At 44.4% G+C, this 16,082-nt stretch overlaps 1 protein-coding gene across 4 annotated transcripts in view; it reads left to right on the top strand.

The window, feature by feature from the left end:
- The first annotated feature begins 2,281 nt into the window (after positions 1 to 2,281).
- Positions 2,282 to 16,082, top strand: part of LOC108578097 (sestrin homolog) — a 28,403-nt gene continuing 14,602 nt past the window's right edge. The window contains exon 1 of one of the 4 annotated variants that reach the window (XM_017941360.1): positions 2,282 to 2,652. Coding sequence is in view for 1 of the 4 variants with exons in the window: in XM_017941354.1 (XP_017796843.1) it covers positions 2,986 to 3,006 (21 nt within the window). In the remaining 3 variants the exon portion in view is untranslated. Of the gene's footprint in view, positions 2,653 to 2,880; positions 3,007 to 16,082 lie in introns of those variants that run through there. The other 3 variants (XM_017941367.1, XM_017941374.1, XM_017941354.1) reach the window with 3 other exon arrangements.

Here is a 16,082-nt window from a genome sequence, read left to right as displayed (position 1 = left end):
ATAAGAGGAGGAGAGAGGTGGTTGTTGGAGGAAGGGAGACTGTACGTGTGAGAGAGAGAAGGAGGAAGAGAGGAAAACAGCTGTAGAGGGAAAGAAAGATAATTCCGAGTGAAAGAGGAAGAGAGAAAGAGAAGGAGCGAGTGGAGGTGGTGGAGGCGTTTGGAAGGGGATTTCCGAGCGACGGGGCCTATAATATCGTATGGCAGTGCCGTAACGAGAGGCGCTTTCCCGAGCGTTGACCTCTTCGCGCTTCCAATACTAACCTCGCCCAAATGCCCGCTCCCGGGAATACGAAATAATAGAAACTTGGGTTGCTGTGATCGCGCCGGCAACGGAGCACCGCCCGGAGTGAATCGTCGTACTTGGTGGGTAAACCGATTGACCGGAAGATCTCGAAACCGCGGTTGCGCTTCGAACACTGTGCCTCTCCTCCGCCCTCTTCGACGCTTACGCGGGCCTTCGACGGTTGTTTCCTTTCGACGGTGGACCTTTAAACGTGACTTATTCCGGGAACACGAACGTTTTCTTTCCTGCCAACGGGAAACGACGGTACCAGGGAAATCGTAACGCAGAATCGATACGATCGAGGCTGGAACAATGATAGCATTGTGATACGTTTCCCGGGCGAATTTCCCTTAAGAGGCTCCGCTAGCCTGACGTTAGAGTGTATCGATCGTGTGCCGGTGGTATTTCTCTGTTCAGAAAATCCCGTTCCACCGAGACTCACGCCGTCATCGATAATGCGGTTTCCAGGCGTTTCAACGTTTCGAGGGATCGATTAATTTCCTCTGTACGTAACGACGCGAAGTTTGTTTTGAAAAATTATCGTTCGTCTTTGAATTATGCCACACCGTGCGCTGCATCATCTGAATACGGCGGCTGTGCCGAGTGTTAAATTGCGTTCGATCGAATTGCCCGGTTATCGATCGTCATCGAAAACGTGACTAGACGCAATAGGCGTGATTGTGCTCGGCTAAGCGAGAGCTGACACGGTGCTTCTATTCTTACGGCGATGATGAGACACCGTACAAGTTAAACGCGAGGAGCTTTCTTTTTTCGTTTGACTCGCGTGAAAAATTCCGCGGAGCGCGAGCGCGCCGTGGGTTTCCTTGGTGAAAGACGGTTTCGTGGACGGTCGCTACAAAGGGCGGTCGGTATTTTGCGGAAATGAGAAAGGGGGAAGGCCCTTCCTCGTTTCCTTTCCGAGTCTTTATTTCACGTTGTCCTTGGAAGACAAAGGAACCTTAAAGGCCCTGAATGCCGGCTTCATCTTCTTCTCCTTTCTTTACTTACAAGCAGAGGGGTTTCATTGATCCGTACATTTACCACCGAACATTTATCACGATGAATATTCGCGAATCGTAGCGTTCCTCTCTCTTACGTATATACACCGATTGCGATAATGTTCTCCCCTCGGTGAAGAAGGAGGCTTCTCATTAACGCCGATAAACAAAGCGAGCAACGTTTTGCCTTCGAAGATTATACACTTTCCGATTACGCAAGGGGAGATTGCCAGTTGTAGTTTCGTCGAGAAAAAGAAGGAAAAGAAAAAAAATCCACGACAAAGAGTACCTATATACCTGGTAACGACAGAGCTAGAAGAGAGTATACGCGGAGATTTAAATCGCCCGGCAACCCGTAGTACACGTATACCCTTCCCGAGCTCCGTCTAGCAACAACACACGGTTCGTAAGCTTGTGATTTTGACTTTCTCTCGACTTCAGTTGGAATCGGCGAAAAGTCAAGGGAAGCACAGGACAAACCGGTGTGTATTCCTCGTTTACTTTTACCAGAACAGACCGCATAACACGTTACAGCTTGCATCGTGCTGATAATCAGATGGGATCGATATTTTTAGCACAGTTCGTACTCCTGTTGCTAAGGCATCAGCTGATCAAGCCGGCCGCCTGCGTGCGCCAGCCTCGTATCTATATCTTCCTACGCAAACATTCCCCGTCGATGCTCTTTCTCGTGTTTGTACGTCGTCTCAAGGGTGGACGGATCGCCGAGTTACATATTCATGAAACGTCGTAATGAATCACGAATTATCTGTAAGCAAAACCCTCGTTTTTTTCTACGGTTTATCAGAATTTCACGGAGACGATGGTGGCGCGGCACGCGCTGTTGCTACGGCACTGTCGACCAATAGCAGGCTCGAGGAACCGGCAAGTTCCCCCACCAGCTGTTCGCTCTCCCACCACGACCGCCCGATCAGATGATCACGTCTCAGCTAGGCTATCGAGGCATCAGTTATCGTCAGTTAGCAACCGGCTCTCTTTCCGTACACATCGTTCACCGTAGAAACTCCCTTCAGCACGTAATGTTCAGTGTAACCTGATTCTTGTGCTCTTACTTGAAAATTGTGTGTCGGTGTTGTGAACGAATCATAGTAGTCTCTTTTTCTGCCTTTTTACTACTTTCCGTATATCGACAATTCTCTTTTCTACCGTACGACCGGTTCTCTCACGATAGATAACGAGCGTACGAAAAGATTCGATCGAGCCTGTTGCATCAATACCCGAACGCGAAAAAGGGTACCAGCAATACTTCTGTGATATTTATTATGACTGGTAATTTCACGCCGGTGTTCCTCGTGTGTGACAACTCACGGACGTCCTATCCCAAAGGAAGACCCACCGTTAAAACTCGCCGGTGAACGATCTTTTTTAAAAAACATCGTCGCGAGGAAACGTATACATATATATATAATCCTCGTCGTTACACGTATATATATATATATATATATATCCCCGTCTTTTTCTACCGAGAGCTTAGATCGTCGTTAAGAAACCAAGAACAGAGCTTTTTTTTATTATTATTACGTACATATATATATATACATATATAATACTACCGAAGTCTTTCGTGTAAAATCTCTATTACACATACGTGTATTTATTAAAATCGTCCAAAATTCCTGTGGCTAACGTGACCGAGTCTTACCCGAAGGCGGATACGATCGCGAATTGTGGTGGTGCCGCCAGCATGGGTCAGATTGGAAATGAAGTGAGTTTTTTTTTTTAATATACTATTCTATTTTTCTCATTTCTCTATCTCTCTGTCGTACTTTTCCGTCACTCCCGGCCCGGAACAGCCGGCTGTCGCTTTCGACACGAATGCGCCGTCGCTACTCGCCTATATTTTTTTTGTTTTTTTTCGCTTGGTAACAGCGAGAGGGGGAGGATCGACCGGCTTTTCGGCCGTCTCCGCCACGTTTTTCGTAATTACAGCCGTTCTATGCACACGTATAGCGTGCACACAGGCACACCACCCCGTTGCTCTGTCGCTCGCTCGCGTCTGTGTGTACATGTGTATACGTATCTGCTGGTTCGCGCACGCATGTGACCGGTGCATTCGGAAAGTCACCGAGAGTTTACGACTCACCGGGGCAGAAATAGAGTACAATACGAATGTTAGAGCGAGACGGTGAGAGTAAATAGGCCTGGTAGAAAGAGTCGGAAAGAGTCGCGTGAACATCGCGACCTCGCTCTCTCGGAGCCACCGAATCTAATACTCCGCACACGTATCTTGAATTAATTCCGACGTTTTCAACGTGTCTCTGTGATTCGTCACACGCACACGTTTCTTTACTATTCAGTTTAACGTGTCTCGCTTGTACCGCTACCGATATCATTGTGTGCATGCATGTTTGTTTCTTTTATCTCTTGTGTACGACCGATAAAACTCTAATCGTACACACACACACACACACACGCTTGTCAATTAACCAGTAAAGAAAAGAAAAAACGAAACGAAATATTCTCTCCCGAAGGTACATCTATATACACTTGTTTCGATAGATTCGTTGGAATAATAGAACAACGACTAGGTAATTGATTCTGTTTAGGGGGAGAGAAGCGTAATGATTCGATTCACGATCCGCGTGCATGCTCGTTGAATTGTGTGTAGCTCGTTCGGCACGAAGCTGCCGCCGGTCGTTTTGTCTCGCGTGCGCGAGAGGATCGTGTGTCGGTTTTTCACGCGGGCCAGCGCGCGCACGCGTTACGCTCGCTCGATAACGAATGAAAGGCTGACTCTGTTCGAAAAGCGCGCTTCCATGAAAAGAGAGAAACCTTACGGAAATGTTATCTCCGTTGTTTGTACCTTTTCAATCGGGAAAAAAAAAAAAACGTCGAACCGTCTCGAACGATATTCGCAACACCTAACCTAACTTTTCGAAAAATTCCGATATTTAAAACGATCGAAAATTCCGCCTTAAATTTAATCGCTCGTCTACGGAAGTGTGTTGTACACCGTTTCTGGCAAATCTCTCGTTCTATTTCCGCATCGGAGATCCCCTTTCGACAGAGGATTTCATAAGCCGCGTAACCGTATTTTAGACCATTTCCTTAGGAGTTTAGTAATACATAGCAGGTAAAGCCCGGTCAGGGATGACTCGCAGGAGTAGCCATTATTGCGTCAGGTTCACCCCTCCCTAACCTACCGCCACGGCCCTGTGTCACTTTGCCAATTTTATTGACGCGTTTCGTCATCCTGAGCGTTCACCCAAAATCGACGCGCAGACCACCTGGTGTCTGTCTGTGTGTGCACGCGTTAGCGTGTGTGTGCGTGTGGATGCCACCTTGTTGATTTCACAGCAGCTACCTGCGCAGACTTAATTTTGTACCCACTATGTATAACGTTGTTAAATTTACGAGGTGAACACGACGAATAATTTCCATACATAGACAAACACTGTATATACGTGTCTCTTAACCTTGCCTGTTCGTTCAGAAGCATTATGTTACAGTTAGTCTCACGAGGAACGTATATCCACGATATTTACGAAATGCGATAGCTAGAGCGAAGGAGACCGTGATAATCTGAATGTATAGGATGTTTTTCTTTCACCGCTGTTTTTCCCGTAGAGAATTAGAGTGCAGTTTGGGAGATTTGAAGAGTCGTTCGAAACGACCAGAAATGAATTTTGGAAAAAACGGAATCAAGTGATTCTTCCGATTTTTCGAAAATTCTTTTCTGAAAAAATTTGGAAACTAGGATGTTAGGCATTCACCCAACTAAATATTCTCGAAAATGTACGGTCCATCGTAAAGCAAAAGTTTCGAAAAAAAAAAATACCGTATTTAACTCGTTAACTCGTATTCGAGAAATACGAATATCGCTACCAATCTCGCGCATCAAAAAATTGATCGAAAGCGTGCCAAGACGTTGCCAAGGTACGATCGCTAATGGAGAAGATTGAACCTATTATTAAGTAAGTGCGTAACAGTGTTTTATAAGTACGTTCGATCCGTGTGCAGCACTTTACACGAGAGGCGATATTTTTAAGATATCCGGAGGACAACCTTAACTTTGTAATAATCTTAGCTTTTTATTAGCCGCGTTTCGTCATTCTCTGCAGCCTTCTTATCACGGTTACCTGCATAAACGAGCAACTGTTTTTCTGCCGTACGTAATGCGCACTCGTTTAACACATTCGCCGATTAGTTTAACATTGTTTCATGGTGTCCACAAATTACCGCGGCGGTACAAGTTTTTCCAACATGTTTAACGCTAATTTATATCTTTACACGCGATCCAGCACTCCGTTGCTAATTCCTGTTTCTCGTGTTGATCATTTCGTTGACGCAATTCTCGATCCTCGTCGTAGAAGCTCCTGTATTTACTTTTTAACGTAAAGTCTTATCGCCGCCAATACGAACGAAAAGAAATCTACACAAAATGCGGATTGTTCGGCGAAAATTTACACACAAATTTTTCTCTGTTCCCTTGTTAATTTTCATCGTTCATATTGTCCGCGGTGCTTATCAATGCGCGCCGCGTTGAATATCAAAGTTCACCGGTTGAGGTAGGCGCTCGGGTGCGTGTTTCGCCGTGAATTGACGCGTGTTATCCAGCGTTTGTCCGTGGAATTTCTCAGCGGACGATAATTGAACGGGTGTGTGTTGCTTTGTTTCGCGTCGAGCGGCCCAAAAAACGCGCGACGTTCAACCGTTTCGAGCGATTAGATTAGCGTGAACGACGAGAGGAAGAAAAAATCCGTCTCGATGTTTTCGAACGGTGTTCAGAGAGGGGCTGTGTAACACGAGTGGCTTTCAGAAATGATCTCGTTCGACTGGGGGAGTCCTTTCTTTAATCAGCTCGAGTAATCGAAATAAAACTGGTCCAATCATTTTGAGTAATCTACGAACGTCAGAGAGGGGCCGTACAATAGGCCGTCTCTCCAAAGGAGTTTCTTTTCGGACGGTAATAGCCGTGTTCAGCTTCCTCCTCTGGGAATATTTTTCGTTGCCTTCTCCAAACGGTAGATTCCTTCGTGTAACGTTTAATCGAAGGTCTACACAGCGTGCAATTAAGTTTCGATGATAAAGGCACTTTGCATCCAGCAATTGCATCCAGGTCACGTTCCCCTAATTTCCAAACGGAGAAATTTTCGATACCGAGAGCAAAGTGTAGCCCAGGTTGGCCGAATCGTGGCCGGATAAAAGGATTTAGCCGGTCACGTTGCCCACCTCGTGCGCCTCGCGATTTGCATGCAAAGTTCCCCGGTTTCATTCATAAACCTCGAAGAGCCGGCCGGTCGTCGAATGAAGGCCTCTCTTATCTCTCCCTCTTTGCCGATCTATCGTCGATCCTCGAAAAATCGCGGCGTACGAGCGGGGCTCGTCTAAGACGCTTTGCGAGAGACCAGAATCGCCGCGCTACGCAGAAAATTGGCACGTGAATAACAGAACGTTAAATCATTCGTTCCGCGTCTCCTTTTACGAGGGGCAGGTTTCGCCGGGGCGTGTATCGTGGCCGTCGTCGTTGCCGCCGCTGCGCAGTTTTGCATTTCTAATGTTTTTTCTCCGTGTGCCGCTGTCGCGTTACGCAATGCCGCGTGAACATGGTGAAACGGTAGCTTTGCGTTCCACGATTTTTCCGTACGAATCTCCGGTGGAAATTCGTCTGGTCCGTGTTTCTTTGAAGTGTTTTCAGCGCAAATTGAACGTGGAATTAACATAGAGAGAGAGAGAGAGAAAGAGGGGTGGTGAAGGATCGCTTTGAACGGAGCTCGTTGCTTCGAACGATTATTTTTATTCAACGACTCCGAACGTTTCTTTTCTCCTCCCCCCCTTTTATTTCCCCCCTCTTTGTCGTTTTTCTCGCTTTGCGACGAGTATACACGTCCATCTGGGCACGGCGTGCCCCGTTGAGACACACTCTCGTCCAATCTCTCCCTTCGTTCCCCTTCTCTACAACACACACACACACACACTATTTTCTCCTCCTCGAAGTTCCAGCTCCCTCGAGATCGTAAAATTGTTTTCCAAGCGCAAAACCGGTCCTGGAGATCTGGGTTCTGGTTTTCAATGTTGTTCCACGCGGTCATAGGCCGCCTTCGCCTCCGCGAAGACCTCGGGAGCGGGTCTCTCCAGGCCCGTACGGGGCAACAGGTTTTCTTCCTGTTTTTTCTCTTCCAACGTGTCATCGGCAACCGCACGAGAAGCCACCTCAATGAACCAGCATTCTGGCTTCTTTTTTCCCCCCTCTTCTTCTTCATCCCGCGAATCTCCGCGATTTTTCGGATCCTTGCAATCGACGACGTTTTCCAACCCTATTTGTACCGGAAACCGCACCGTGTAACACGTCTACGGAATGATTGATCGTCTATTGGCTGCGTGCTACGTGTCTCTCTTCTTCTCTCTCTCTCCTTGTTCTCTTAGTTTCGCTGGATTATTATCCACTGATAAATGGGAATACTGATTACGCAAAGGGAAGGTTTAATTTCGGGTTTAAAAGGTAGTGGACAGTTTAGACAGGTTTTCTTAGCGAATCTATTCGACGTGTAGATGGATATTGTGATTCGAAGTGAATCTTACCGACAGAGAGATATCTTCTGTATTTACATATAAAGCGGCAATCGCTGACGGGTCCCTTGAAAAATATTCGATTCAAAGGTCCCCTTTTATTCGAACCGTGGCTGTTTACCGAAGCGCAGAGCGTTTAACCGAAATTTCGTTTCAACGGAAGAAACGTTCAATCTCTATCGTCTTGCGCAAATGTTCAAATTTGAACGTAATTCACCACCCCGGTAAACATGTTTGCTTGATCACGTTTGCGGGTAAACACTCTTAAAAGTCCGTGAACGCGAAAGTTTATCTTCCTTTCTTCGTGGACGTTTTCCAACTGTCCTCAAGTAACGATATCACGCTCCGATTATTGGCTAACATTCGCGTACAACACGCCGTCGATTCTTCTCTTTCCCGTACGGTTTTTATTCTCAGATTTAGCTTGCACGTTTTGAGAGACACACGTCAGAATGTGTTTTTCTTCGTTTCGACTAGAGATTATCACTTGACGTGTGGGAGTCTTGTATTGAATAACAGGCTTCTGTCGAATAAATTCGTTGAAAAATATTTGTCGTTCCGTTTCGCGATGGTTTCGTAACCTAACCAACACAACTCCGAGAGAAAGCAAACGAAGAGAACATTGTTATCGGTCGTTGGTTGGTAGCGTCGTCGGTTGAATTTCGTGGCAAAACAAATACGAAGATGGTAAAAGGTTAGGTCGTCGATGATTTCACGACGTGAAGTTTTACTATTGGCTTTTTCGACGTCTTTATACTCTCGAGCCTGGACCATACTACATCAGGCCGGTTATAGCTCGCTTTCAATGGCGTCTGGAATCTATCAACTCTCGTCGAGATATATAATTCTCGCGAGTTGTGCTCTCCCTTCTGACTATCCTTGGTTAGAAAGTCATTGTTTATGGAGCCACTTACCGATGAAGATTTTTCTACGGTTGGTGACCCTCTTGGATCATCCTGGTATTCTCGATCTCTTCTTTAGGTGGAGAGTGGTCTGGTTAGGATCTCGAAATTTGTAGAGGTGCTCTTGAGATGTTCTCAGGTGATTTTGTAATCTTCTGGAATGTTATTTTTGGATCTTAGGATTCTCGAATCTTTGGATTCTCAAATCTTCGGATTTTCAAATCTTTGGATTCTCAAATTTTGAGATTCTGAAATCTTTGAATTCTCAAATCTTCGAATTTTCAATGCTTTGGGTTCTCAAATCTTTGGACTCTCAAAGTTTCGAAATCTCAAATCTCCGAACTCTCAAAGTTTCGAATTCTCAAATCTCCGAACTCTCAAAGCTTCGAACTCTCAAAGCTTCGAACTCTCAAAGCTTCGAACTCTCAAAGCTTCGAACTTTCAAAGCTTCGAACTCTCAAATCTTGGAACTCTCAAATCTTCGAACTCTCAAATCTCCAAGTGAAATTTTCTCCAGCATCATTAGAAGCATCAATTACTTTCGAACGAATGAAAATATGAGAAGAGCACTCTTTGAACTTTGCTGAATCTCACGTTCCACATTCGCGTAACTCCGTTTACAGTTCCATTTTTCCATTATCAACCATTGAACACTCTCCACACTCCCATTCTATAAAACCAAAGTTTCCCGCCATCGATTCTCCCCTCAATGTTTCCCTCGGTCTTTGTCCCAGGCGTTTCTCGAATCGGCCACTGGGACAGAAACGACCATAGACAGAGAGAGAGAGAGAGAGAGAGAGAGAGAGAGAAACATACATAGGATAATGTTCGATGTAGAAAGAGACACGATGTGATGGAGACACACGTTCGGTATCATGTGGCGTAGCCGACAATCGATACGATGACGTTGAGGCCAGGCAGACCAATCAGGCCTTTCGTGTCTAGCTTAGCTGCAACAGTCTCGTTCGCTGATAAGAAAGGAGCATCGAACTCGCAAAACTTCCTTTGTTCTTCATGCCGCGTTTCCCCTGTTTTTTCTCATATTTTCCAGGCGAGTTTGTTTTTTTCTCATTCACCACGTCGTCCCCTCATTCGACACGTTCCTTCTCTCTTCTCCCTCTCGTTCTCTTTCTTTCTGCTTCTTTTTTGTGCTCTTTATTCGTTCCGTCGACGAGAGGCGTCTGGCAATAGTCGACGAGAAACGGTTCACTCTCGTCGCCTGAAACGGTATTATCGAATTTTATACGACCCGACCTTGGCTAGTCGTTTCGCCCTGATACCGTACCGATACGCGTTGGCCGAGCAAGACCACAAGCTCGCGTGACTCTCGTTTCTACAAGCGTCAAATTCGATTCTTTCGCTTCCCGGTGAATTTTTCGTTGCCTTTTTAACGGCGGAAATAATGAAGCTTCCGTTTGCTTTTCTTCGGTTTCCTCTTGGTTTCGCGTGGACGTGCTTTTGCAGCGCGAGCAGAATCAGCGGTGACCGGTCTCTCTCATTTTCCATTTTTGCATCGATATTTGAATATTTGAGAGTTGGAAGATTTGAGAGGTCGAAGCTTGAGAGTTCGAAGCTCTGAGAGTTCGATGCTCTAAGAGTTCGATGCTCTGAGAGTTCGATGCTCTGAGATTTCGAAGCTCTGAGAGTTCGATGCTCTGAGATTTCGAAGCTCTGAGAGTTCGATGCTCTGAGAGTTCGAAGCTCTGAGAGTTCGAAGCTCTGAGAGTTCGATGCTCTGAGATTTCGAAGCTCTGAGAGTTCGAAGCTCTGAGATTTCGAAGCTCTGAAAGTTCGAAGCTTTGAGATTTCGAAGCTCTGAAAGTTCGAAGCTTTGAGATTTCGAAGCTCTGAGAGTTCGAAGCTCTGAGAGTTCGAAGCTCTGAGAGTTGGAAGCTTGAGAGTTCGAAGCTTTGAAAATTTAAATATTCGAAATGGTAAGTTGCAATACAATTGTATTCTTTCAAACTTCATCGAGGAGCAAACAGTCTCCTCCATATTTCTCCTCCAAGAAACTCCGTCGGTCGAGTATGATCTCGAAAGACCATCGCAAAGGGGAGCACGCAGTGCGTCCTTGGAGTCCTATCGAAAACAAGATAAACGCCATACTCAATTTTTTGTTCCCGGCCTTGTGCCTCTACTACGTATACAAAACTCTGCTTCTCGTCCCGTGGCGAATATTTCATTCATCGACCACATCCTCCGAAGCGAGCAAGAGATAAAAAAAAAGAAGGAAAGAAAAGAAAAACAGCCGAAGGAAAACACGAATAAAAGGCGCCCATTTAAATTCCCATTTCCGAAGATCCGCGGAGTTATCGTTAAGAGGTTACGTCACCGAGTGTCATCAAGGAGGAACCCGTTTTCACGATTTTGAAAGAGAAACGACGGGCTGTTCCGAGATTTTTTCGAGGTCCATCCCAGCCGGTTCCTCGTTTTATGTGTTTGCGAATTCGCGGCGCCTCACACGCGCGATAAGGCCAGTGACACTCGAGCCGCACGTTGGGAGATGTTGTTTTAGGCCAGGCAAACAAGTGCCTCCGCCTGACAGAGCACGCCTTATACTCCGTTGGAATAAAGATAAGCGGTTTAAAAGGATGCGAATTCTAACGCTCCTCCTGGTCCCACTTCCACCACTATCGAACCCGAATTTCTCCTTTTATTCGCCCTCTTGCGAGCTTTCTTGCCGAAAAGACACGTGTAATTCTGTTTCATCTCGATCCAGAGCAACTTTAGCTAATTAATAATTACACCAAAGATATTTACCCAATTATAGCGTATAAAAATATGCAAATTACAGGAGAGTGACAGAACAATCTTTTCAACTGTTCTATGGTACATTTATTTATGAATTATGGTTGTTTACGCATTTCAAAAGAGTCCAACGTTACTCTCGTATATTTTACATATTTGAATACCTCGAAATTGCATAAATATCGAGAGTTTAATAATAACTTTCCTTCTCGAATGTCCGTAGACCGTGTGGAATATGCAGATTTCTAAAGAATAAATTGCAAATATTTTCTGAATAGATTTGAATCGAAGTGACTTGGCTTGATAATGGAGGTGCAGAATTTAATTGCTCCATTTGATTCGCGCCACATTCCGACATCCGGTTGTACTACACGGTGAATAGGAATAACAGAGAACGAGAAGATGCAGTCAAAGAGAATCGTGAGAAACATGGAAAAACAAGAGCATTGTGTCCAGTTTGTTGTGGCATACGGAACGGCCATGGTGCAGCCGGTTAATTGTCAATGTTAATTAAGCCGTATCTCCGTAAACGATTGCGATTAACGCCGGTCGTGGGTGGCGCGTCGCGATATTATTCTATCGTCCCCTTCCGCTCCTTCAACTCCTCCCGTCCCGGTTCTCGTTTCTCGTTTATTCAGTCACGTACAGGCCGTAAAACGCACAGGCTCTTTTAACGCTACCCTAATTCCCCGTTTATGCGCCGCCCTGATAATTGACGTATTACCTCCCGTTGCCCGCGATAAAGCTATTTTCTCGTCTTCTAGCTTGTTTTCGCGGGTCAACGATCCTTTCAATCTCTTTTACCCGCCGGAAGGAGAATGTGGCTGGTTTAATGACATTTGTAGGAGGAGTGTTTTAAAGGTAAGCCTTTCAAGTGTGGGTTAGAGGATGGTTGATAATTTCAGGAAGTTTTCTGTGACTTTACTGGAATTCTGAGCTCCTCAGTTCCTGAACTTTTCAATTCCGAGCTCCTGAGTTCCTGAACTTTTCAATTCCGAGCTCCTGAGTTCCTGAACTTTTCAATTCTGAGCTTCCCGAATTTCGCAGCTTTTAATTTCAGAGTTCCCCAAATTTCGGAGCTTTTAATTTCAGAGTTTTCTGAATTTCCAGGCTTCCAAATTTCTAAGCTTCCCAATTTCTAAGCTTCCCAATTTCTAAGCTTCCCAATTTCTAAGCTTCCCAATTTCTAAGCTTCCCAATTTCTAAGCTTCCCAATTTCTAAGCTTCCCAATTTCTAAGCTTCCCAATTTCTAAGCTTCCCAATTTCTAAGCTTCCCAATTTCTAAGCTTCCCAATTTCTAAGCTTCCCAATTTCTAAGCTTCCCAATTTCTAAGCTTCCCAATTTCTAAGCTTCCAAATTTCTAAGCTTCCATATTCCTAAGCTTCCAAATTTCAGAATTTCCCGAATTTCTGAGCTTCCAAATTTCAGAATTTCCCGAATTTCTGAGCTTCCAAATTTCAGAGTTCCCCAAAAATCTAAGCTCCCAAATTTCTGTATTCCCCAAATTTCCAACCTCCCCAAACTTTCAAATTTCCCAAATTAATCTCAACACTTAAACCTGTACACAGACTTCCAACCTCTCCGCTTCATTTTCATTTCTTTTCCTTCCCGTTGTTTCCTCGCGATTTATCTCGAGCCACCCACGAGAGACAGAGAGAGAGTTGTATCTTCGCTCGTTTATTGACAGAAGACACCGGTTTTATTGGACCTTCTTTAAAGAACGGCATGGCCGCTATTAAGATTCAAGCACCGAGTAACAAACGTGTCGCGTTTGCGACGGTGAGGCTCACGCGCGTGCACGAACACGCGTGGGAGTGATATACACGGAATAATATGGTACAAGGTTCCTTATAATCAACTTCTTGGGTGTATTACCCTGGCTCTCGAGCGTTGTTTGTCGCTCCGATCAGCTTTCTTTCTTTATTCCTTCAACGACGTTCGCTTCGTTTCTATATCCGGCCACGCGGACAGAGAGAGAGAGAAACGTATATATAATCGCGGCGACGGCCGTGTAGTCGCCTTGACGCTTCATTTTTGCGATTATTCTATCGTGACCCTCGTGTTTTGAATTCCTTTCAGCGAGTTGATCGAGTTTACTCGCCGAACGGCATTGCCACTTTAATCGTTTCGGCTGCTTGGCGAATTGAAACACTCTCCTGTTATTTTCCACAGCAACTACATATTACATTCTTTGGTTGTTTTTATAAAAATTTCACTCCGCTTTGAAGTTCACTTTCAGCAAGATTTGTAGGTCTATATAAACGGGATTTTTATTTGCCTGCCGAGAAAAGAAGTCGTGGTTGTTTATGAGTGAAGTAGGAATTAATGACTGTAATAAATTGATTGCTCGATGCCAGTGAAGTGGTACACAACACTGTTGGAATATTGTGATAGAATCTTAGCACATAGTGGATCTACCAGTTTCCATTGCACCATTCACAATAAATAGTTCTTTATCATTCTCGGACATTTTGTTTTATGATATTGTCGAATACAGTGGACTAATTCTCCGTTAGTAACACTATGTATGCAGTCTGGGTCATTTGTGACCCAAGTGAAATTTCACTTTCGTATTTCTTGGATTATTGAGAAAAGTTTCAAACATTTCACTTAACGGACAATTGTATAATACAGTAGAGACTTGAACAAGTATCCCAGAATTTTTTCACATTTTTCTAAAGCCTAGAACGGTAAAAAAATTAGATCGGAGTGTAAAGAAATCTTTACCGGGTCATTAGTGATCCCCATCGATATTTCACTCTTGTATATCTTCGATTATTGAGAAAACTTTTAGTCACTTCACTTAACGAACAATTGTACAATGTAGTAGAGACTTGAGCAAGTATCCCAGAATTTTTTCACATTTTTCTAAAGCCTAGAACAGTAAAAAAATTAATCTCGAACATAGACAACCTAGTTTACTCGCGAAGTGTACAAAACTATGTTTGCCTAAGGGGAATTAATTTTCCCAAAGCTAGATTCTTTATCAATTTTTGCATAAATCTTCCCGGTAATCCTTTACACACTATTAAAGTGTAATTCCTCGAGTCGACAGTGCATTAAACAAGCAAGACAAAGGTACATAACTTGGAAGTCACGTTAAAGACGGTTTGAGCTTTGGAACAATACGCGAAAGGCGTGACTGTTCGCAAGGAGAAACATCCACTCCTACTTCCAATCTGACACATCCGCGAGATTAATGGTCGAACATCGTGTTTACGCATTCTTCGCCTTCGGAATCATCGTAACTTTTCGACAAGCTCTCTCTCTCTACCTTCTCTCTTAAAAAGAGAAATCCAAATGTTCGCCAATATTTGCCCAAGAATATCTAGACTGATTTATCCGGCAAAGCGAACAGTTTCGAAGAAGCTTTTCTCACTTCTGTCCCCAGTTCGAACTGGGTCGAGTTTTTTCATCTCTTGCACGCACACTCTCTTTCTTCTCTCTCTTGTGGCTCGAAGACGGCTTGAATTCCATTCCTGTCCACGCTGGAACAACTTTACGAGCTTCTTCGAGGTCCCCTTCGACTCTCCGTTCAACATCTGCTTCTAATGACGCAATTCTCTTCGATCGTTCGCGCCTTTGAACCAACCATCCCGGAAACGGTCGTTTTCCATCCTTCCTTCGGAATTGTCACTACTGTTTCGAACGCTTTTCACACGGTTTTTAACCCCTTTACCGTGACAGTGTTCCGACTAGCGACGATTATGCAGTACAGATGTGGGTCTTTATCTTTTATCGGTCGGATAATAGGGCTGTGATATATTTTTCAGTACTTCTAGCCTTCGAGATTAGTATACCTACTACTCGAGAATAGAGGAACATTATCGTACTCTCTCTTTTGATATGATATAATCGATTGAAAACTGATTAGTTTCTTGATAGTTGTGAATATTAAAAATCAGAAAAATAATTGGATGAAAAATGAAAAACTTTATTTATTTATAAAATTTTCAATAATTATGTTCGAGTAATAAACTTTGCGTGAGAAACGGTGATGGAAATTGAGAGTTTAGAAAAATCTGAAATATATCCAGGTTGAAGTATAAATAACCGAGCATAGTCATCGGTAGTATTCTCGGTCTGTACTTTGCTTGGAAAGGATGGAAGAAAGATTTCGCCTGCTTTTCCATCAGCGGACACACAGTGTCTCCTGTCTCGAGGACGCAATGTCGTTCGTTGGCTGTGGAAACGAGAGAGGGATGAATAATGCAACCACGGAACAATATCTATTCCCGGGCTCTGGCGGTATTTCCTATAACGGAATCGCGGCAGTATTCGGAACGGCATCAATTACCGGGCGTACAAAGCTCGGTGCTCGCGTACAAAACGACGTGTGCCCGAGCTAATGGCCCCTTTGTTCCTTTGTGCCTGAGCCTTGTTGAACATCGCGCTAGCGAATCGCTAATAAACTAAACAACCGACGACACTCTAGACGTTTTACCCCGCGTTTTACCGCTCTTAATAACTTCTTGGATCGGTGAACCCAGTGTATTTCCGATTGTAATTCTATTTTCGAAAATCGATCATCGATTGAAAAATGCAGTTTTATTGAGAGAGAGTGAGTCTTAGTGAGTGTGAGCTTGAGATGAGTGTGAATCTTTGAGAGTGTGAATCTT

Source organism: Habropoda laboriosa, unplaced genomic scaffold (genome assembly GCF_001263275.1).
Source record: "Habropoda laboriosa isolate 0110345459 unplaced genomic scaffold, ASM126327v1 scaffold5, whole genome shotgun sequence".
Lineage (NCBI taxonomy): Eukaryota > Metazoa > Arthropoda > Insecta > Hymenoptera > Apidae > Habropoda > Habropoda laboriosa.
Note: the sequence above shows the minus strand (reverse complement) of the source record. Positions and strands in the feature narration are given on the sequence as shown.